The following is a 25107-nucleotide window of genomic DNA, read 5'->3' as shown; positions in this document are numbered from 1 at the left end:
CGTAAAATAAATTTTTACAATTTACTGTGTTGAAATTACTGTTCACGCGCCGCCGCACGTGGCAGCGCGTGGGGTACACGCACCACTCACCGGCGACCGCGCGTGGCGCTCACGCGCCACTCACTGTGGCAGCGCATGGGGCCCACGCACCGACACCAACCACGGCGCGTATTACGCCTCCGCCACCCCAAATCTCCTCCTCTCCTCCTCCTCTACCTTCCCACGGCATCACGCCGCCTCCTACCTCCTCCACGCACCTCCACGCGCCGCCTAAGGCGGCGGTAACCTCTCCTCTTCCTACACCTCCGATCTTCCTCCAATCAAGCCAAAAATTCAACAACAATCACAACCAACCCATCAATTACATCAAATCATACCTTAATTGAAGTTTAGAACTCCGATTTAGCACCAGAGAAGCTCAGATCGTCGGCGGTGTTCCATCTCTCGGGATGAACTTGAGTTGATGCGATTTGGCCCCCCAATCTCTTGTAGATGGTTCTAAAGGTAAGAATCGGTGTCAAGGCGCTCTCCTCTAAGCCCTTGCGTCGCCAGAGATGATGGGTCGTGCAGCGGCGAGTTGCAGCAGCTTGGTATAATTCGGAGGAGCTTCGGCGTGGCGCACCCCGGCGTGTCACGTCCAGGGGTGGCTACAGGAGGTCGAGTGGCACCCTTGGGATGGGCGGTGAGACTCACGGCGCTCGGAGAGACGAGATCGGCGCTGAAGGAAGAGAGGGCTCGGGGGAGAAAATCGCGAGGGGTGAGGGAGAGAAAGGGAGGCGCGGGTGAGAGAAGAGAGGAGGGTTTCTAAAAATGGAAACCCTACTTCAGAACAATTTCCTTTTATACCCCTTTTTCAAATCGGAAACTAACTTCAGTCGTTAATAACTTTTACATACGACGTCGTATTAGAACGCGTAAGGTGTCCATGAACTCGTATCGACGAGCTCTACAACTTCTATAAAGGAAGTTTTCGCAAACGATCGACGGAGTAAAAATCGATATACGCGTCGCGGAAACGTAACGTTTTTCTAAATAAACGTTACGATAATGTTTCCGTTTTCGATATACCACTTCGGGAAGCATATAAAATTCGTTTAAATAAATTTCACAAATTTATGAACTTAAAAACAATCCAATATTCGTTCCGAAAAAATCGGGTTATTACACCAATCGTCTATACAACTACACAATCCACCCTTGAAGTGATGAAACCGAACTCGGTCCCTGACAATTATTTCCCGGTTAAATGCTTGGGAAACAAATTTTGTAAATGAATGGCAATCTCTACAAACCCTCGGGTTTTTCACTATCTGTAAACATTTTCCTTCTGGAGTTCTTGCCAAACCAAAAGCAATTGCCAACTTCTCACTGTGACATGAACCGGAAGTTCCAGAACACTCAGTATCTGTGGAGGTATACTCAGAGGCTCTGATAAGAGATTCATCTTGCACATAACCATGCAGAGCAGCTTGCTGGACTACTACCTCCAATTTTCGATAGATTTCTTCAGTATCTGGATGTGACTTGTCATCCACGACGAATTTATGAATCTGATTGCAAACTTCAATCCAGCTCCAACCAGGAGTGGTTCTCACTGCCTGGTTTTTAATCAACTTTCTCATCCTTGAAACACCATCTGCATCTTTCGCTCTAAAATAAATAGTAGCAAGAAGTACATAATCCCCTGCATTTGATGACCCTAGACAAATTAGATTCTTCATGGCAACCTCTCCTATTTCCACATTTTGATGAATCTTGCAAGAGCTGAGCAGAGTCCGCCATAGAACTGGATCATCATGTGCATGTGAAGTTCTAATAACATGAAGCGCCTTCTCGAGCTTCATGAGGCACCCATAGTGCTTAATTCCAGGTTTCATATTGAACTTGGAGCTCATCATGTGGAAGTAATCAACACCCTTCTTAACTAAACCCTGGTGACTACACCCACATAACAAACCGAGATATGTGATGGAATTCGGCTGGACACTAGCCATCATCATCTTCTCAAAGAAACAGATTGCTTAATTCCCGCGACCATGTACTCCGTACCCAACAATCATCGAGTTCCATGTAAGAGCATCCCGCTTTCTCATCCTCTCAAAGACACAAAGAGCAGCATCCAAGTCACCACATTTCGCATACATATCTAATTATCTATAAGCGCATTCTCAATTTTCCATCAAAAACACTCCCCATAACCCCTTCTCGCGAGCAAGTTCATGCATCGCAACTAAAGTGTTCAACGCACCCAAGTGAGCGCATGTTGAAAGCAACCCGACAAGAGTGAAGCCATCAACACCCACATTTCCACTTATCATAAGACTATACACGTTCAACCCCTCATGATGAAGCCCACCTGAGAATAGCACGAAATCATGGAGTTCCACACTCTCCTCGCATTATCAACCAACCCAACCCCGGAATAACATTTCATCAGATTAGTACAAACAACAACGTCCGTATCGTAGGCTCGAAGCCATAGCGAACCAACCCTCCATGAACCTCACGACACTTGATCTCAGCCTTGGCTCTCTCGCAAGCCTTGAGCACAAACGAGAAGCTAAACGTGTCCGGCGTCGAATCGGAAGAAGAGGACCAGAGCATGTGATTGTAGTAACCAATGGCTTCAAGAGGACAAGAGCTTTGGGAGAAGCCTCTGATCATGGAGTTAAGTCTTGGGTTTGTAGGTTTGGGATGTGATGATGGAAGAGGAGCTGAGCGTAGGGTAGGCTGCCGGAGACGGAGACGGCGCAGAAGTTGAGGAGCTTGTTGGAAATGGCGGGGTGGTGGTGAAGACCGTTGGTGATGACGTGGGCTTGGATTTTCTTGAGCCTTTCGAGGGTGTTGCATCCTTGCAAGAGGGTTAGGATGGCTTTGGTTTTTGAAGCTTGAAAGGCATGGTTTGACAACATGTCATGTGTTCGAGCTGGGAAAAAGATTTCCTCAGGGAACAATCAGCAAGCCCAGTTTTTGAACCCTAGATGGTTCTAACCTTCATTCTCTATTGTTGCTTGGCGTGCCAGTACCTTTGAGTTAGGTACAACTCTTGCTTGTTGATGATGATTGTGCTCACGTACTGTCTTCTTCTCGAACGATTGTTCCGCAGTTTCTGATAAACCGCTAAAGTTCGAATGACCTATACACAACCGCAGTTGCTAGGTACCTTTCACTCCACTTCAAGTAGATGGCCGATCTTACTTTAGACCGCTTGGGGAAAAACAGAGCTTATAATGTGTCGTTGATAGCGGGACTCTCTTGCTGCAGGGAATTGCTGAGTAGTGCAGACTTTTGTGTTTGCTAGAAACTAGGCTAGCGACTCGATGGACTTGACTCTGGGTGCCGAAACTAATCGGACTTGTTGCTACATGCAGCGCGAGGCGTATATCTGGGTAGCTCCACTCCAATGGGAGACTTGGTTGCCGAAGTTAATCGGACTTTTGCTCCGTGAGGAGACTTGACTATGCGGTTGCGCGATAGTTTGTTTGAAGTTGTGTGTTGTAATAACCCTATTTTTTTTAAAACAATATTTGGTTTGATTTGAATTCTATAAAGTTGAGAAATTTAATTAAAACGAATTTGATTGTTGCGATGTTACGAAACGAAAAACGGAAACGTTCTCGGAACGTTTAATTCAAAAAAACGTGACGTTACCACAACCAATAAATCGACTTTTATTCTGTCACTCGGTTGACAAAACTTCCTTCACGAAAGTTGTAGGACTCGTCGATACGAGCTCGTGGATATGTGACGCGTTCTAATCGAACGATGTATGTAAAAGTTATTAGTGATAGAAGTTGTTTCTGATTTTAGAAACTAGTATAAAAAGGATGTTTTATCAGCTAGAGTTTCCAAAAGTGGAAACCCCTCATTCTCTCCCTCTCTCTCTCTCTTCTCTCCGCCTCCCTCATCTTCTCTCTCCCCGATTTTCTTCTCTCCATCACCGAAAATCCTCCTCGTCAGTTCGCTGCCTTCCGGACCGCCGTGACGTGCACCGCCCCGCTCAACGTCGCCGCAAGGACTCCCTCAGCCATCCTCCAGCTCGCCAGCCCGTGCCTCACCGTCGAGAGACCGCTAGACCGCTAATTTGCTATAGTATATACTGTTATAAATTCATTGGAATTGGTCATTTTGATAACGAGAATTTAATATTGAGCATATGATTTAATTTGTACAATAATGAGTAGATTATTGTACATGGTTTAACGTTGAGATTTGTTAAATCGTTTTGTCTTCGGACGTGTTTAAGAAACTAAATGCCGAGTATTTTTAAAGTGTTAAACTTGTGAAATTAATTCAAGACGACAATTGGAGGTTTGCGACATTTCGAAACGAAAACGGAAACATTCTCGGATCGTTTAATTAGAAAACGTAACGTTACCGCAACGTATAGATCGAATTTTATTCCGTCGCTCGGTTGCGAAAACTTCCTTCACGAAAGTCGTAGAGCTCATCGATACGAATTCGTGGACACATCATGCGTTCGAATCGGACGTCGGACACGAAAGTTATTAAGGTCGGAAGTTCGTTTCTGATTTTGGAAGTAGTATAAAAGGAAGGAGAGGAGTGTAAAAATCAGAAAATCAGATTTTTTCTAAAAATCAGCTCGGGTACTGTTCACCCGACCCAAAAACCTTCTCCGGCCGATTTCTCCACCATCTGACGTCGCCTCGTGTTGTGCCACCTATCAAACTGACGGGCTCGACGAGCTCTATCTTTTGGGCTACGCCTTGCACTCCGGCGACAACCATACACGGTGTAGAAACCGCCGGAAGTTACTGCTGTGGCGGCGCCGCCTCCTCCGGCCACCATGGCTCGAGATTCTTGGGGCTTTTGCTTGTCTCAGTCCCAGCAACATTCTCACAAAAGGAATCGAGCCAAATCGAAATGTAAGTACCCGAATCAAAATTTCAATTTTCTAGGGTTTGTGAATAGTGCCGAATTTATGTTCTTCATTGTTTGGACTGTTTAGGCTCGGATTTAGACCTTGGTGTCAACTAGAAAGTTGTTGGAAATGTTGTTTAGGTTGTGGTGGTGAAATTTGGTGATGATTGGTGGCGGTCGGTCAACCAGATGGGTCGTCCATTGACTCATGAGTGCATTTATATTTGTTTGATTTCTGGATTTTCGAATATATTGTTATGCGAGTTATATTTTCATTTTACTCATACGAGCTGTAAAGCTTACCGGGTTTGTGTTTACAATCCCGGTGCACCAATTCGATGGTGTAGTGGATAACTCTGCAGGTGTGGATTAGTGGGAATTGACGTACCGCTCAGTGGACTTGAAGTTATTTATCTCCAGCTGGTGTGAGGATTTTGTGTGACTATCTTGTGAGTTTGTTGTGAGGATTACGCAATTCCATTGTTATAATATTGAATTATAATTTGGGTTGTAATAATCGGTTTGACTGAGTTGTATTTTGAACTCAGAGATGATCCGCTGTGGCATTTTAAATGATTTCGATTCGTTGAGATTGTTTGGTGTTTAACGATTTTGAAATTTTGAGTTTTTATATTCGAAATTTTGGGATCGTTACATATAATAAAGTGGATTATATATATATTGTATAAATGGTAAATAGGTACAAATATATATAGTTTGCTATATTATATACTGTTAGCATTTCGTTGTGAAATATGATCACAGTGGCGATGATAATTATATATTGAGTATGTGATGAAATTTGTACAATAATGAGTAGATTATTGTACGTGTTTATGTTTTCGGACCAGTCTTCGGACGTGTTTGGCATGTCGGAACCTAGCCTTTGGCCGGGCGAAAGTTACGATTTAGTTAGAGCTCTAGTCTGTCTGCCGGACATCGGGTAACGAGGAGGTTGCCCGATGTCAGACATAGGGTAGCGAGGAGGTTGCCCTAGGTCGGGTGTTGGGTAGCGAGGAGGTTGCCCAACATCGGTGGTGTACTATGTGAGGGGTAACGGATGTGTACCAGCGTTCATTAGTACCCGTATCATAAATGTTTTTGGGTAACCAGAAAGGTTGCCCGATTTCTCATGAGCACTTTCATTTCATAAGTTTTTGGGACGACCAGATGGGCCGTCCATTGACTCATGAGGGCATTTATATTTGTTGATTTGTGATTTTTCGTATATATTGATATGCGAATTATATTTTCGTTTTACTCATACGAGCTATAAGCTTACCGGGTTTATGTTTACAATCCCGGTGCACCAATTCGATGGTGTATGGGATAATTCCGCAGGTATTGATTAGTGAAGATTGAGTGACGATTCCGGAGACTCGAAGTCGTTTGTATCATTCTTGTGGTGAGGTTTCTAGCGTGGATTTGTGTGTGAGAATTGGTGTGGATTTGTTTGTGAGTTCTGTGAGAGATTGTGAGGATTATTACTTTTCCATCTTATGTAATGTTAAATTATAAATTTGGGTTGTAATAATTGGTTTTCTGAGTTGTATTGAGAACTCAGTAATGATCCGCTGTGCATTTTAAATGATTTCGATCTCATGAGATTGTTTTGATGTTTAACGACTTTGAAATTTTGAGTTTTTAGGCTCGAAATTTTATGGTCGTTACATGTGTGTTCTTTTGCACATTCGACCCCTTTATATAGAGAATACAGATTGTTTTTTCTTGCGGATCAAGTCTTGAGAACCTCTTAGTTGATTTGGATTCACCTTCCTTATTCAACTCAGATTCTATACAGCATCAGTCCCGAAATCTATTCCAATAAGGAATATAATCTTGCTCTTCGATAGATTTTCCCTAAATAACCGGTCCACGATTCTAAAGAATATAGATAATACCGGAGTATTATTTTAGGCCCAAGCAACTTGTATGATTCTCGATTGGAATTGGCTCATCAGTTTTGGGTGAGGGTGTTTAAATCTACTATCACTGGGATTGCTTCATTTTATGACCAACTCGACACTTGGTTTGGACTTTGGAATCGGCTATCAATAGTTCCGGCCACCTCAAAGAATGGTTCTTTTACATCCATAAAAGAATCCCTTTGTTCTTTGTGCCACGATTTTGTGGCCTCTGGAGCCCTTGTCACGGTTTCTGTCTAAATCTCCACAAAAATTTCATAGGCGTCATCAAACTCATCTTTCAATAGCAAATAGCAAATAGCAATCGAGCAACTTCACCTTGATGGATAAATTGTACGCAGTATTTAACAGATTGACACTAACGAGCTGTAGTTTGATCTGCTTATATATGTATAGCCTTTCACAACTTGATGTGGATAATATATGATACAACGCATTAATGCATCTCCTCAGAAACAGAACAGAAAGCATAGTCAACACCAATGCGGGGTTCCTGTCACTAATCACTACAGTTAAATAACTGAAGCGGAATTTACTCTATTATGAACAGCACAAGTACATAACCCGGATTCCCGGAATAATCATGATCACATAATACGATAGAAAAAAGAAAAAGAAAAAAAAAAGAACAGAACTCAGAAACATTTCCTTACCATGATCAACTAGTATTTACATAACCACATGAGATATGGTGGGGTGGAAAACTCTGTCCTTACTAACTACAAGGTCTGGAGTTTGAAACCCCCTAGAGGCCTGGGTGGCCAGCCAATGGAGGCTCATGCCAGATATGTGCCTGGATTGTGGTGTGTTCTCCGTGGCATGCACGGATTATGGCTTTGTTGGGATACCCTACATGAGTGTGCCCCCCCCCCCCCCCCCCAAATAAAAAAAACTAGTATTTACATTACATTTCATCAAGTAAAACTAAACTTTTTGTATAATTATGTACGCTTAAATAAGAACTGATCCGAAATTTCTGAACTTGCTTGGATTCAAGATTATAAAATGCCAACTCCCCATCAGAAGAACAATCTTCTAGGAGGAGTTCATAATCCGCACTAAAGCCCCATATATGATAGGCGTTAGGAAAATTAACAGTGTGCAGTTTCTCAAAACACCCTTTTCGTAGAACCCAGAAGTTGATAGAGTCAGACTCATTATTTAGTTCCAAATTTGCAATGAAGAACGCAAATTGATTCTTTGTAGACTTTGATATATGCATCCGGATCATCACTAGGAATGGTAATTGGGGCTGCCAGTGCGTCAAATTCTTCATTTTTAGTGTCAAATGACACAAGCGAAACCATTGAATCTCTAGTAGCAAGCCAATATGTCATTCCATTCCAAAATTCAGATCTTGCGAACTTCATGGTATTGAGCCAAGGTGGAATGACTTGAACAACCTTCCAACGGGATCATCACCCTTTGTGGTGATGTGTCTTCCCAATTTATTCTTTCCACGAAAGAAAGAATATCCGCGTGAAGTTCTAAGTATACGGATCATCATATCTCGTCCTGGATGACCGAGACGGTCATGCCATAATTTGTAGAGGTCTGAATCGTACACTGGAGAATTAGCGACAACATGGGATTCAATAATTTGCAATGTAGTGAGACATAATCCACTATCAAGACCAGACATTTTCCATAAGATGCGAGTACACCCGCACTCTGTAGAGGTAATAAGCAGAAATTATTTTCCATTGTCAACATAAGTATGCAAGTAAAAACCGTTGGCGCGAACGCCCTTAAAACTTAGCAAGGTACGGTTTGCTTTAGGAGCATAAAGAGCATCTTTGATGGTAATTATAGTACCATTTGGTAGCAAGAAATGAGCTTGGTCATGCCCTTTGACAAGCGGCTTAGATCCCGTAAGCGTATTCAACGTTGATGTTATAGGGATCAAGTTCATAAAAAGTTGGGGATTCTTCAAAATTGTACGAGATAAATTCTCGTGATTTGTATCCAAGAATCAATTATAATCAAATTATTTTTTAGTTCTAGCCATAGATGAAAGTCAAAATTATAGTCGCACAATCGGCAAGGTACTCAATCTCTCCACAATCCATACCTACAAAAGAAAGTAGATATGTTAGAGAGTATGTTCAAAAAATACGAAAATTTGAACATATGAAAAGATTTGATCACTTAGTGAAATATTTTTTAGCACAAAGTTAGAAAAATAGCACTTTTGTAAGCTTCAATGTCGTGTAACCTTGCTTCCCAGAAGCAAAGATGGAGAGCCAACCTCCCTGAGGCCGTGTATACATGCTTGGTGTCTCTAGGTGATGTAGTTATACAAATCAAAGTCATAAAGACTACGATTCAATCCATTAAAAAGAGAAAGCATGTGAAAAGAAACCAAAAATCGAAACCGTTCGGTAACTCCAAACCAATGGACTTGTTTAAGAAGTGGGTGTCGTTAGTGCGAGGCACACTCAAAACCACTAGACTAGGTCTAGACCCCTTAATTTTATCCCTGAAATAAACGTCACATATAGTTGGATGAGTCTAGTTATGAATCGACGTATGGTCTTATCCGCCAAAAACGCATTAAGATTCTAATTCTAAAATTAATATAAAAAGAAGAAGAAAAGGCTGCACCTTCACTATGAAGGTCGGCACAAGTTGCTGAGCCTCCCCTTGATAATGTGTTTAAGGAGAAAGCGATATAACAATAGAGAGCAATGAAAAGCTAAATGAGATGTATATTATTCATTGATAGGAGCCTCTATTTATAAAGGGTTACAAAGACATAATAGTAACAAAGTATGATTCCTATCTCTAATAGTAATAGTAAATGTATCACTACATGGAATACTAAATCTTTATCCTATATGGAATAGATCAAGGCACATTTAGAGTGAATATCCTAAAACAATAATATGATTTTTTTTCTTACATTAATGGATGTGACGCTCTAACTATAATATATATATATTTTAAAAAAATCTATACAACAACAACATAAAAAGTTACTGTACAACAATCTTAAAGTGTATTGGTATAGATCAATTGATCAACCTTTTGCTTTTCAATTTAATTTTTCCACAACTTATAGATAAACAGTTAATATATGATTCTGTTAAGAAAAAAATTTCACCATCAATATCTTAATTCTTGTGGCAAAGTCAATGTAGTACCACAATTCTGACTTGTATCAATATAGTACCCTAACTCCTTATTCGCTATCAACGAGGGGTCCGACGTCATTTCCTGTCACGACCCTATTTGTTTGGTCACGTGCTTCGCAAATGACCACAAAAGAAAAAGATTTTTTTTATCCAAATAACCCTATGTCCTCAACCATTAATTCTAAATGTAAGGCTACGATTTCCTTCACATCAGACATCTTCGTCTATCTCCTCCTCTTGTGCAAATTCTTGTTCTCCTCTCTCTATGTTTCTCTCCCTCAATTTCAGTGATTATTATTTGTTTTATCAATTTCTTTTTCCCGCATTCAATTTGGAATTTTCAAAACTCATTACAGTTACTTGATTTCAATTTTAATTCAAGTCACTTGAACTCCATTGTCTCTGCCACACAATGATACCAGTGATTTCAGGTCCTCTCGATCCCTCCGATCCTCCTTATAGTATTATCTCGGTCACTTCATCATATTCATAATTTTGTTTGAGAGAAAACGGGAGATAAGTGATCGGTGATCACTTCATCATTAAGCCACAACAAAGACAAATAAAATATATCAGTTAATAGCATATATACTACTACTGGGTTTATAATCAGAAGATATAAACATGAAACCCTAATTACTAAAAGAAGGGGAGGCCGTGCAGATATAGACTTTAGTTCCATGTCTTGAACATATGATCATGGTCCTCACCACCCAACCTCGGTGATCGCCTAGGAGCCTGCAAACCATCATTGCCATTGTTCAATCTTCGATCTTTTCTGGACTCAGACCTCAATTTCTCACCTTTATGAGATCGCCCCAATTTCTTCGACACTCTCCGGTGAGGAATCCTCCTCATGTTCATCATCACTGACCACAGCGACTACCTGTCGATTCAAAACCCTAGACCCAGCATTGCCTCTACTCAATTTCTTCAATTCAACCTAAAGATTCAAAGACCTTACCGCATTTTTACCTCCAGATTTAGATTTGGGGGTTTTACTGTTCCCTAACTGCTCAACTCTCTCCTTCAGGTCTTCTATCTTTTACAACCTTAATTATCTAACCTCTAGACCTCTAGTACACCCATGTCCCAAATCGACACTCATCTTCTGGACTCCTCCATGGAGAGAGAGAGAGAGAGAGAGAGATGTAGCCTCACATTTAGAATCAATGGCTGAGGACTTAGGGTTGTTTGGGTAAAAAAACAATTGTGGTCATGTGTGGAGCACGTGACCAAACAAACGAGGCTGTGACGGGAAATGACGTCGGACCCCTCGTTGATAACGAATAAGGAGTTGGTGTAATAACCCGATTTTTCGGAACAATGTTTGGATTGTTTAATTTCTATTAAGTTGTGAAATTCATTAAAATGAAATGTGGATTGCTTGCAAAAATTACGAAACTCGAACGAAAACGTTTATTTAGAAAAAAGTTACGTTTCCGCAACGTATATATATCGACTTTTACTCCGTCGAACGTTTGCGAAAACTTTCTTCACGAAAGTCGTAGAGCTCGTCGATACAAGTGCGTCGACATGTGACGCGTTCGAATCGGACGTCGGAGGTGAAAGTTATTAACGTTGGAAGTTAGTTTCCGATTTTGGAAACGAGTATAAAAAGGGCATTTTTGTGATTAGGGTTTCCATTTCAGGAAACCCCTTCTCTCTCCTCTTTCCGCCTCCCTCCCCCTTCTCTCACCCCGATTCACTTTTTCCCTCCCTCAAAAATCCATCTCCGGCGATCTCCCTCACCGCTCGTCCGTGTCGCACACCGCCGGCCTAGGAAGCTTCGCGCGACCCTCCGCAGCCGACCCCGAGCTTGACACGCCGTCCCACGCAGCGCTGGAGCTCCACCAGCTACCCCAAGATTCGGCAGAAACTGTCTCCTTCCTGGGCGCATCTCCGGCGACTCACCGGTGGTTCTAGAGCTTCGTCGTGGGCCCCATGCGCGGCCTCCCAGAGGTGGCGCGTGTACCCCACGCGCCGCCACAGGCGGCGGCGCGTGAACAGTGTTTCCGAAGGGTAATTTTGTAATTTATTTTTACGTACGGTAAATGTAAAAAAGTGATTTACGTACGGTAAATGTAAATTTTATTTGCGTACGGTAAATGTAAATGTAAATTAGTTTTAGTAAATGTAAAAAGTAATTTTTGAAGGGTAATTCAGTAATTATTATTTACTGAGACAATACGTACATTTGAATAGTATTTATATGTACAAAAATACATAAACAGTATGTACTCGTACAAAAATACGTATTTGATGTATATTTTTACATTAATACATGAATAGTAAATAAGTGAATAGTATACAGTGCATAGTACTCAATGAACAGTAAATTCGTAAAACCGAAAATCGCTGAACAGTAACCGATTATTATTGTTTCGGCATTTAAAGGTTTACGAAACGTTTCTAAATTCTTTTCTTATCTTTTCATGGTGATTGATAAATCAAGGAAATGAATTATCTTCGGAAATTGTAGAATTACGCTCGAGTTGATAAGGTGAGTAAAATCTCACATATTTACGAATCTACCCTTGCGGAAATTCAAGATTTTTGCAAGAGATTTTAATATTGAATTATGACACGTATACGATATAATGGATTATATATATATATATATTGTATAAATGGTAATAAGTACATATATATATAGTTTGCTATATTATATACTGTTATGAATTCATTGGATTTGGTCATTTCGATGACGAGAATTATATATTGAGCATGTAATTTAATTTGTACAATATGAGGTGTGATTATTGTACATAATATTAACATGGTGTTGGTTAAACGTTTTGTCTTCGGACGTGTTTATGAAATATGACATGTATAGGATATAGCGGATTATATATATATTTTATAAATGGTAAATAGATACAAATATATATAGTTTGCTATATAATATACTGTTATGATTTTATCGTGATGATGTCATTTTGATGACGAGATTATATATCAAGCATGTGGTTTTGATTTGTACAATATGAGGTGTAATTATTGTACGTGATTTTAACATGGAGATTGTTAAAATGTTGATTTGTCTTCGGACTTGATTTTTGTACAATATGATGTGAGATTATTGTACGTGTTTGGCAAGTCGAAACCTAGCTTTTGGCCGGGTGAAAGTTACGATACAGTTAGAGCTCTAGTCTGTCTGCCGGAGTACTGCATGAGAGGTAACAGGTGGTTATCTGCTCATGAGGACTCATATTGTTTTGATGTTGGGTAGCAGGTGGTTACCCAATATCGGCGGCGTACTACGTGAGGGGTAACAGATGTGTATCAGCGTTCATTAGTACCCGTATTATAAATGTATTTGGGTAACCAGAAGGGTTGCCCGATTTCTCATGAGCACTTTCATTTCATATATTTTTGGGACAACCAGATAGGCCGTCCATTGACTCATGAGTACATTTATATTTGTTGATTTGTGGATTTTTGTATATATTGATATGCGAGTTATATTTTCATTTTACTCATACGAGCTATAAGCTTACCGGGTTTGTGTTTACAATCCCAGTGCACCAATTCAATGGTGTATGGGATACTACTGCAGGTGTCAATTAGTGGGAATCGAAGGACGACTCCGGAGACTCGAAGTTGTTCATTATCTTGAGTGCGGTGAAGATTCTATTGCGGATTTGTGTGTGAGAACTTGTGAGGATTTATTTGTGAGTTGTGAGAGATTGTGAGGATTATTACATTTCCATTTTATGTAATGTTGATTTACAATTTGGTTTGTAATAATTGGTTGTCTGAGTTGTATTATGAACTCAGTAATGATCCGCTGTGCATTTAAAATAATTTCGATTCGTTGAGATTGTTTTGGTGTTGTATGACTTTAATATTTTGAGTTTTTATGCTCGAAATTTTAGGGTCGTTACAGTTGGGGTACGAAATTAATACAAGTCAGAGTTTGGATACTAGAGTGACCTTGTCACAAAAGTTTGAGTACTGATGGTGAAATTTTTTCTTTTGTTAAACACTAATGGTGCGTTTGAATGAGAAAATTATAAAATCCATAAGAGTTTATAAATGATGGCATCTTAAAATCCATCAATCTGAATTTTGTTCATTGTGAATTCTACTGTTTGGTTATATTTATGTGGAATTTGAAGTTTGTGATAGATTAAGAATGTTTGAAATAAATTAAAGAGATAAAATATAAAAAGAAAATTTTGTTTCGAAAGATAATTGAACACTGTAAAAAAAATTGCAAATGACACATATTTTGTGGAGAATTCAAGTATATTTAATCAATAAATTCCTTCTTTTTATTTTTCACAAAAATCTAGAATTTCCGATTTATAATTATCAAACGAGAGAATTCTCTTTTAGAATTATAAAATCTTCACTTTTAATTAAAATTTCTCTTTATTTTCTTCATCTAAACACAGCATAAGAATAATATGAGTATAACACAATTTGGTGATGTTTTGAATAAGAAAAATTATTATATGTAACCGGTACATAGTTTATGTAGTGTATCCCTTAATGCAGTTGATTGAAACTAACAACATCATACATATAACATAATCCGGACCACTTACATATATGCAGAGACAAATGCAAGCTTATTGTGCATAACAACTAACTAAAGCCTTAGTCCTTAGAACACATCATTAAGGAAGCTCAAAGGAAGTCCAGGGCATCAATAGTAGGCGTCAAACCCACCATATTATAGCCCTTTTATTTATCAACGAACTCGATCAACCATTTGGGGAAGAACAGCTAGCAACTAAGCTAGCAAGTTAGTCCGCTAGCGAGATAGGGAGGGCTCTGCCTTCAGCTTTCGTGTTCATACCGCAGTAGCACAATGCTTTCTCAATTGGATAAGGGAGTGTACAAATCACACACTCATCACATTTCTCTATGCATTCTGGGTATGGAATAAAGCCTCCCACTGATTTTGCAACTGGTATGGCGACTACGTCCAATTTTGTAAGCAATTTTTCTGCATGCGTTGATAAGTTAGTAGCAATATCAAGATTATAGAACCAACAATTGTTATATATATGTGTGTGTGTGTCACGTTATCAAGTAATACAGGGAAAAGAGAAATAATTACTCAAAAGAATGAGAAATAAGAACACTAAATAGTTCATACCCGCATATTCGAGTGCTGGTTTCTTGGAGTTGGAAGCAGTCTTCTTACCACAATAGCACAGTGCAGCCTCAATTGGATAGATTTTAGTGCAAATCACACACTCATCGCATTTTTCTATGCATTCCGGATATGGAATAAAGCCTCCTACTGATTTTGCAAGCGGCTTGGAGACCAAGGCCAATTCTCTATTCAATTCTGCTGCATGTATGTGCACGTTAGTACGTAACACATAGAAATTTAGTATTAATTGTTGATGACGAAAGTATATAATGATTATTGATTCATATTTAGTTAATTTTACCGGTCACTTCTTCGACCACAACAGCTGGTTTCTTTGATTTGCTGTGGTTGATGCAAATGCACACATTGCTCTCTGGAGGCCACTTCTGGGTGCAGAAACATTCATCGCAGGTTTTGATGCATTCTGTATATGGAATGGTTCCTGAAGCTGACTCTACTGCAATTTGTGATTTTTCTTTTTCAATCACATGGACCTGTGCTCCGTCTGCAGAAAAAAGAAATCATGGTATACTAATATAACTCAACCTTCATACGTACGTATTATCGATTGATACATGATTCCTTATGCATGTTTTATTAGATGTACGTCCCAAAAGGCCCACATATTTTTCAGTAATATGATGTCTTGTATATTAATTCACCGTTTTCGTCAGCAGTAAATAATACGTATATTAATTGATTCATTAGTAATGTCTAAACCTACTGAGATACTTTTTTTATTTGCTTTTCTCTTTCTCAATGAAAGAGTTGTTGCGGTTAATTGCCAAGCTCTCTATATATGTTCCCTATGAAGTACACTTGTACGTATTTGGCCAGTTCAGTGATACTGTGATACTGTATATCAAGAGCCATAGCGAGTCACCGTACGTACATTCATTTGATGCAACTCATGCTTTTGCTCCATCTCTTTGGTTAATTTTTAAGGAGTTTATTAATATATGTACTTGTATTTTTCAAAATGAATCATAAAAATCAAAGCTTTATATTGATCAATTATCATATGTTAACTTAAAAACTTAATTACTATGGATGAAGTACAACACAACATAACTATTATTTAGTTAAATTACCGGATCTCGGATGTTCTCCAAACGGTTTCCATTGTGCACAAGTGCACTCTGCATGTTCTGGCACACGCCTATCGCAAATGCAACGATCACAGACACGATCGCACAGTAAAAATGGAATTTTCTGGCATCCTGGTGATTGATTGAACAATAATTAACGTATATATAAGCGAACATATTACACCAATAAATATCTCTTATGATATCATTTAATTAATTTAACATTATGAAGACACATAAACAAACAATAATATGAACACATCAATTTTGAATTTGAACCAATTACTATATTAGTAGTCAATCAATTAAGAATAGGTACAGGTAATTACCAACATTCTGGCCTGGTTGGGTATTTGGGGTAAGCAGCTGACCAATTGCAAATAGGTCTAGGCGAGCATGAACAGCAGTCGCTGCCAAAGCCATGGCAAGCAACATTAAGAAACTCACTCTCATCATTTTTTCTTAAACAAGCTCAATCGTAGTGTTTTCTCACTCAACTCTCAACTCGGTGTGTGAGAAATGAAGAGGGCAGTGAGCGCTATTTATAGCTGAAAATCGTACGACGGTACGAACTTCTTGATGGTAAAAATATATTTAATATATATGAGTTAAAATTGGAACGTGTTTCTTTTGTTTTATTTTCTTTACAAGTTTGTGCATGTGAAGAATTTGGAGTCTTCGATAAATTAGGATAAGGCAATTAATTAGTGGTCCAATATATCAATATATGCCTATATGGTGAAAAGCTTGTTCCTCGTGGAACTAATAAGTTTTGGTTTTCACTCACATTTGGTGTTTCTAAAGCTCATACAGAAAAATGAATTAGCCCTGATGAATCGTGAACATCAACTGCAAAAACTAAGGAAGAAGCACCGATGTAGAGCCATCAACTGAGTTGTTCGCTTACAAAATATTGAGAACTAATTTATCGAGATATGTCTATTTGTTATCAAGGTCTCTGTACGTGCATGCTTAATTATATATAGACGACCCACGTATATATCCCCGACCTAGCTTGCTATTAAAGTATTGATGGTACACATGAAATTGTTTTTTCCGATATATGAAACATATCGAGATGTAGATGAAACTATGGAAGGTGAGGGCCGCAGGGCCGGCTCCTTAATGTGTGCAAGAAGAGCAACGGCACAGAGCCCCAAATTTTAGAGTTATATATATACACTTAGTACATATATTAATCTTGAGTGATTAAGTTTGATAATTTGAGTTTCACTCACTTTCTTCTACCTTCCACTAGTTTAGGAATTCGATTCACATCACTTAAGTGCATTTAATCCCTATTTATATATATTTTTACTTTCATGTTTTTGGCATATTTCCTTCCATCCTTTTCTTTAATTTGTAGATATATTTGTCCAAATATCCCTCATCATTTCTTTTAATCTCCTTCATTCTTTTTTCTTAATTTGTTGGCTAGATATACTACTTATTCTTGATTTTTCTTTTATATATTTTTTCACCTATTAGTTTGTTTTTAATAGATATTTTGTCAAGAAAAAATATTATAGTTACGTTGTCAAATAAAAGAGAGAATAGTTGTACCAAAAGAGAATAAGATATGATTAGACTTAAATAAAATAAAATAACAAAAAAATTGTATATATTTAGTTGTGTGCTACTGAAATTTGTAATAATATTTTACAACTAACTTTTTTAATAATATATTTATATAAGACCTTGTAAAAAATTAGGACCGCATGTTCAATCTAGCACAGGGCCTCCAAATGTTTTGAGACGGCTCTGGATTTCCGGCAAACCAGAGCTTCAACCGTCTGAATCGCATTCCGGCAAGTATTTGAACCTCATATAGAAGCTAAGGATGACGAAAGCGGCATCAAGAGCTGTCACTACCATCTTTCAGAGTATTTGTTTGTTTCTGTGCATATATAATTATTATAATACCCACGTTATTCATGCACGAGCACATGAGGATATCTTTGGGATAAAAAATAAAAAAGAGGATATCTCAGGAACATTAAAATTAGGGTCAGAAATTTCACGGACTCTAGATATTGATGACAAATTATAACGATATGGACAAAAAGACATTATTGCACGTTTCTTGAAATTGAAGAAGACCAATTAACGTGTAGTAATCATTCGATTGATTGGTTTACATGCATGCATGTTTTTAAATTGGCAAACAGCTGCTTATCCTCAATTTGTGCGGTAGGCATTATCCTCAAATTGAAGAAGACATTATCCCTTCTGGAAAAATCGAAGTGAGGTAGGCCACCTCAATTTGTACGTAGGCTACCTAGTTAGCATAGACGAAATCAGTTAGTTCTCAGATAAAGGTTCACTAGGATATATCAGCCAAAGCCAGACTAATTCGCATTTGTGAGACTTGAGTTTTGAATGATAGACATGAGAAACTCTACTCGGCCTCTAGACTAATCATGTGATTAAGATCGATATCTTCTCAGTATTTAACGATTAACACGCAGGTTATTATGGGAAGAATGAAACTAATTTTTTGTTTTCACAATTACATAAAAAACAACATATACAAAACCGTGATTAGTAACTGATCCAGACAATATACTAAAGAGTAAAGAATCAAATAGTTGACATCTTACCCTATCTATTGATCATTTAACCGATACTAATTAAAGAAACTCTTAAGGGTGCGTAAAAAATTTCGAACCACCGCGGCCTAATTAAGGTGGTGACTGGTGAGTAAGTTACCAAGTTTGAATATAAAGACGAGACGTAAGTACTATACTATGCAGTAATGCAGATGAGTGATTTCTGCTAATTAGATAAACAGTGTCCTTCCAAATGAAATAAACGTGTCTTTTGGTTCTAGTGTAGAAATGCTGATAATCACATTGAGACATGCATGCATGAGGTCCTGAAATTTCACGGGCTCTTGATGTTGAATTGTTGGTGATGAGTTGCCGAATATGCTAGAAACATGTACGTTCAAGTTCTATCCATTGGCTTTTTAATTAGAAATAATGTAAGTTGTGCGAATATCATAAGTATCTAGCTAGTACATAAAAGTTGTGTTTGGTACAATTGAGTTTATTAAAAAAATCGGTTTATACTTATTTCTGACAGTAAGTGGCTGATAAATAAAGTAGCTGAGTGTTTGATAAACTGACTTTTATAAGTAATTATTTATGGCATAAAGCGTGACAATGTGTTTGGTAAATCAAACTGACTTTTACTTTTGTTTGTATAATGACCAATTTAGACAAGAATAATTTATGACTTTTTATTTTATTTATTAAGAATAGATTTCATGTCTTGTGCTAATACAACATAAAATTATTTTATCAATAATTTAACAGAAAAAATGGTATCAATTAACATTAATAAATAATTTTTGTTCTCCTATAGTAACCTTAATAACAACATACATTTTTCATTGAAATCAAGTAACTATTAAAATAAATAATATTTTATATTCACGAATCTAATCCAATCAACTGAACTAATTTATATATACAAGATATTTTCCTATGACGATACAAAAGAAATACAAAAAACATCCACTTCAAGTTGATTCCCTTCAAAGTTTGCTTCTTATATTGTTGTTCAACTTTAGTCTAAGCAGCTTACAAAATATAAAACTAATAAAAGTGAATTCAAACTACACAGAACTAATCCTCGAAATATAAAACTAATCCAAACAACAACACAAAGAACTAATCCAAACTACAAAATATAAAGCTAATAATATGAAAGCAGTACTACAAAAGATACAAATCTAGGGAACCTTGTAAATCTGTAAAATCATTTTACCTTTGGCAAAACACAATTCAGGAAAGTCACTGGTAGGAGGTCAAGGGATATTGCTAATTAAGTCACATATGTAGAACAACTTAGGAGGAGAATTAATACCCAACATTGGTACTAACACAACTAAAAGTCTAAAACAGATAATCGATCACTTCCGATGAAAATAATAACTCTCCAAGCATCCATTGTATGATGATCATGCAGTCATTCAGTCTCTCTAACATTTTTCTTGGGGTAGGTGTTGTCGTGTTGAGATGTTGGCTTTTTCATTTCTCCACTCATTTACCAAATTGGTTAGCAGCAAAGTGTATGGAGTACCCAATCAAATGGTAGCAATTAACTAAAACAACTATAGTAATTTGCTAACCAATAGGTAGTTAATGCTTAGTATGACATCAGAAAACTGCTCAATACATACCAAATGTTAGATCATGGATGAGATTCACGAAAGGAGATTCCTAAAGTTCACAACTAAACTAACAAGGTAACTCAACTACTAGTTCATGCTCAACCAATATCTCTTTGAACAATAACAAAATGAATTATGCATTTTTTTAATAACAGACAAACATATATATCATCACATGAGAACAACATGAAGCTTTATGTATTGTTGTTCTCTCATTGATTTTATACAAATTTTAATGCTACTTATTTTGGTTTAAACCTTCTGATTCACCACTACAATACATTTGCAAATATTAAGCATATCTTCAGCTATTAGATGGTAAATGACTCACCTAAAAAACCATATCAACCAAACATCATCAACCCATATATTCTAACAAATCACAATGAGATATAAGCAATCTTCAAAACCTAAAATAGGTCTCAAAAAAATCCTAATCTCAAAAGAAACAACATTCAACAATTTATCTAAAGAAATTGGTAATATGTATTGATTGAATGAATACAACTGTACATCATGCTTGCTATATACAACTATCAGTGTTCTATTATGGGAAAAGCTAAAAATGTAATCTATCAAAATCCTACACATTTGCTCGATCCAAAATCTACTCCAACATATCTACCATTATCAAGTATATTGCATATATACCAACATCATATATGTCATAATCAAGGGAATTACATACCAACACATGCGTTTAATATGAATGCAAATTCTTCTTTCATTTATTACTATCAATCATTACATATATATTAGACATGAAGAAATATCAACAATTCATACATAAAATTTGAGTTTTTCATCCAAATAAACTAAATCAAAACCCAGAGAAGAAAAATAGGGCAATTGAAAGAGAACCCAGATCAAATGAGCTAAAAACATGAACCTAAAGGTATTAGAGGTTACCTCAACCGCTCAACAGATAATAAATGAAAGCCAACATGAAATTTGGGGGCGACTGCAGCTCGAGTTGTCACTAAGGATGAGATCTGTGGTGTAATAACTCGAATATTCGTTTACATTTCTTGTAATTCTCGGAGTTTAATGGAATGAATCAAGTGGTTATACTCTTATTCACGTCTTTAAAATAACCTTCATTGGAAGTAAGAATTGGTTTCGTGAACCAACAAGTCGTTATTCAATTGACTTCATTTGACCCAAAAATTGACTTTTAATTCGTCACTCTTTTCATCAAACTTCCTATACGACGGTCGTAGAGTTCATCAATACGAATTCGTAGATGTGTGGCAAACTTTAATCAGATGTCGTATGTAAAAATTATTAGCAATGGAAGTTTGGTTCCCGATTTTGGAAAGAGTATAAAAGGAAAGAGAGGAGATTAAAAAAAAAAATCAGAAAATCAGTTTTTTTTTTTTTCAAAATCAGCTCGGTTATTGTTCACTCGAGCTAGGTTACTGTTCACACGATTTCTCCCTCTTTGTTGCCGGATCTTTCTCCGGCCATATCTCCGTCGTCCGGTGACGGAATCTAGTGAGACCGGTGGCGTTGGAACCGTCTCTTCGTCCCATACCGCTCTGGGTTAGTGTTTGGGAGAGATTCAAGCTATTTAAAGCCTAGAAATGAAGAAAAAATGCGGCTGATCCGTTTGAAGAAGTGAGGAAAACTCCCTCTTCCGACAACCAATCAAGCTGATTATTCTTGTGTTTTGAAGCTTGTAAGATGTATATCAACCATCTAAAACAGTTTTATCTATTTTGAAACACACAAGGAGAATCGGCGATTTCTTTTTCTTGGGTTTATGAATAGTAGCAATTTTATGTTCTAGACTTTGTTGTCAACTAGAATGTTGTTGGAAATGTTGTTTATATTGTTGTGGTAAATTTTGGTGAAAATTAGTGGTCATTGGAACAGTGGTGCCACTGCTGGCAGCGTGTGGCGGTGTGTTGGGTCATGTTTCGGAGAAATTGTTTACTTCATTGTGATGTGCTCATCGATACGAGCATTTACATATGTCATTTGTATGTGTTAGGTTAATTCTTGAGTAAGTTAGTTGTTGTTACAAATTTGGTGATTCTAGGTTAAATTTGTTGTTGGTTGTTTTCGAGAGTTAGACTATTCTCGGTTTGGTTGTTTACTAAGTGAAACTTGTGTCAGTTAGGTACTTGGAGTTCGTTGAACCAAGTGAGTGAATCTCACTTAAGGTTGCAAGTTGCTAGCGGGAGCGTAAATGTGAGTAAACCTCACGTTAAGCTAGTTACTTATGGCGGTAACTAGGCATATTTAGTATGCATTGATTATTTGTATGTTGTGAGATTGGTATTAGTATGCATTGATTGTGGGTGTTTGATTTTGATGGTGAGCCTATTAGCGTGGTCCTTGATCCATCAACCTTAAAATCAGTCTAAAGATATATTTGCATTAAAAATGTATGGACTTGATCGTCAACGGTCTATGGGTAAGTAAAAATGGAATTTTAGTAAAGTGGTTGGAAATTTTGTTGGATAGGAGGGTCATGTTAAATGTAATTATTTTATATTATTTTTTATTTGTGGTAGTGAGGGTGTTGTAATAGTCTCAGGGCCATTAACCTACTAAATCTTGATTAATATATTTTTTTTCAAAATATATGGACTTAATCGACTACGGTCCATGGAAGTAAAACATGATTTTATTGTTATAGTTTTTAAAATAGTTAATGGTTAAGAACTATGTTAAATGATTGTGATGTAAGATTTTTATTTATTAGATTTATCAGTTTGATAAGTGATTTCATGAGCTACGCTATTTTGCAGGAATCACCAATTGTTCTTGTGTGCAGTGTAATTTCCTGAACTAAGTTATTATGCATGGATTACATTTTTCTTATCTCATTTATTGTGACGTGAATTCCTGAACTACGTTTTCATGCAAGATTCAGTATTTGTTTTCTTGCATTCCTTTCTTATGTGAGTGAGTTGTGTGTTGTGGTGGTGACACCATGTGGGTTGTTGTTGTGAGTTGGTGGAGTGTTGTGCATATATCATGTGTTGATTGATATATTTTACATATGTTTTATAACTTTGGAGTGATGTTAAAACGTTTTTGCCTTCGGACAGTCACTGTGGTGACATTGAATTAGTTGAGGTGCAATATATATCATGCGTGGATTGATATATATTATACGTGATGTTTGTGGTGTGTATATCATGCGTAGATTGATATATTACACGTACTTATGAGTATCATCTACGATGATGCTAGTGGTGTTAAGTGGTGTTTGTATGTTCATGTGGTGATTGTTATTTGTTTACTTATATGTTGTATTTTATTATATGTTTAAGTGATTTCTAAACTATGTTATTATACAGGAATCACATATCTTCTTATTTGCTTTTCTTCTTGTTATACGCGAATTCCTTAACTATACTTTCTTGCAGGATTCACTATTTGTTTTCTTGCTTAGTGGTGTATATTGCACTTTGAGTAAGACATGAAGAGTGTTGTAGAAGGTGTGTTGGGAATGGTGTTATTGTTGTTGAGATGATAATGTTAAGTCGAGAGCTTAACTTTGATTGAGATGTGTTGCATTATCTATTGTCGTTGTTGCATGTTATTGTTGTTGTTTATCTGTTGAGTAGTTATATTCAGTTTAGTTATACCAGCTGTGAAGCTGATTGGGTTTGTGTTTGTAATCACGGTGTACCAATCAATGGTGCAGGGGGTAGTACTGCAAGTCATACGTAGTTGTAGTTGGTAAGTCAAGCAACTGTCAGCAACGTGATTTTTGATTCAGTTTTTTAGTTTTGGTGAGTCTCGAGTGAATCCTACAACTGTAATTTATACTTAATTGTAAACAGTGCGTTTGAATTCAAGTTGTAACTGAGTTTGTTATTTAAAATTAGGATCGATATTCAACAGCTGTATTGTAATTTCAATTACATTGAGATTATTATAGAGTGTTAGCATTCTAAATTTTGAAATTTTACTGTTTAGAATTTAAGGTCGCTACATGTGGTGGTTTGATTTTGAATTGTGGTGGAACGGTAGAATTGGAATGAAGAAAGTGATGGTGGTTTTGTTTTTCTTCGATTGTGATTGAGGTTGTAATTACTTGAAATCATGAGGGACACTCATTGGTATTTTAAAATTTTCATTAAATCGCCGCTACAGTGGCTCGAGAAGCAGAAGTGGACTTCTAAAATGAAGGTAAGAGCTACTTATGCTTTTAGCTATAAACGGAACGGTTTCTAGAAGTGGAAGAGGAGAAGCCATGTTACCAAACATGCCGAGGGGCTTTGCTTATAATCATCTAAACCAAAAAGCTCTACCAAACACAACCAAATATTTGTCTTTCAGTTTCCATTACGAATGTAAAACACAATAGTATGAAATAAAAATAAAATAAAAACAAGTTGTCTATGTAAACACATTGATCCTTTAAGCTTATTTCGATCAGACTGGTTGCCCGGCCATACGCACGTACACTTATACATTCTCTATATCACGTACTAGCTAGGGTTGTAATAATTAGTTGATTCAAACTTCTTAATTTGCCGCATAATTAAGCATACGCATATATCTTCCTAATTATTTTATGCACTTCATTAGTTCATCTCATTTGTACTGCATCATTAATAATTAACAATGGGTCATCCATATACAAAATCAATCAATTACGTACGAGTACAACTGTGATCTTAGATCCATATTCATGTGTACCTGCGGATCGATATATGTATACCATCTTTTTGTTGACTATGCTATCAGTATTGACCAAATCTGGTTGATTCCAGCTGGCATTGATCTTTGTCTACATGGATTTTATCTTTAGATATTTTCCTATTCCTGA

At 37.2% G+C, this 25107-nt stretch overlaps 1 protein-coding gene and 1 pseudogene across 2 annotated transcripts; both read right to left on the bottom strand.

The window, feature by feature from the left end:
* Positions 1-1121: 1121 nt before the first annotated feature.
* On the bottom strand, positions 1122-2912 carry LOC126796696 (pentatricopeptide repeat-containing protein At3g56550-like; annotated as a pseudogene).
* Positions 2913-14375: 11463 nt separating this feature from the next.
* Positions 14376-16643, bottom strand: LOC126799351 (uncharacterized). Of its 2 annotated transcripts, none has more exons than XM_050526548.1 (5): positions 16468-16643; positions 16142-16270; positions 15352-15555; positions 15051-15248; positions 14376-14897 (listed from the first exon to the last, which is right to left on the bottom strand). In XM_050526548.1, exons 1-5 carry the CDS (start codon positions 16592-16594, stop codon positions 14695-14697), a joined length of 861 nt encoding a protein of 286 aa, XP_050382505.1. In that variant the 5' UTR covers positions 16595-16643; the 3' UTR covers positions 14376-14694. The 2 variants fall into 2 exon arrangements, with proteins under 2 accessions (XP_050382505.1, XP_050382506.1); XM_050526549.1 differs by having other exon boundaries at positions 15051-15245.
* Between the last annotated feature and the right edge of the window lie 8464 nt (positions 16644-25107).

Source organism: Argentina anserina, chromosome 6 (assembly GCF_933775445.1).
Source record: "Argentina anserina chromosome 6, drPotAnse1.1, whole genome shotgun sequence".
Classification (NCBI taxonomy): domain Eukaryota; kingdom Viridiplantae; phylum Streptophyta; class Magnoliopsida; order Rosales; family Rosaceae; genus Argentina; species Argentina anserina.
This window is presented reverse-complemented; position numbering and strand designations above follow the sequence as displayed.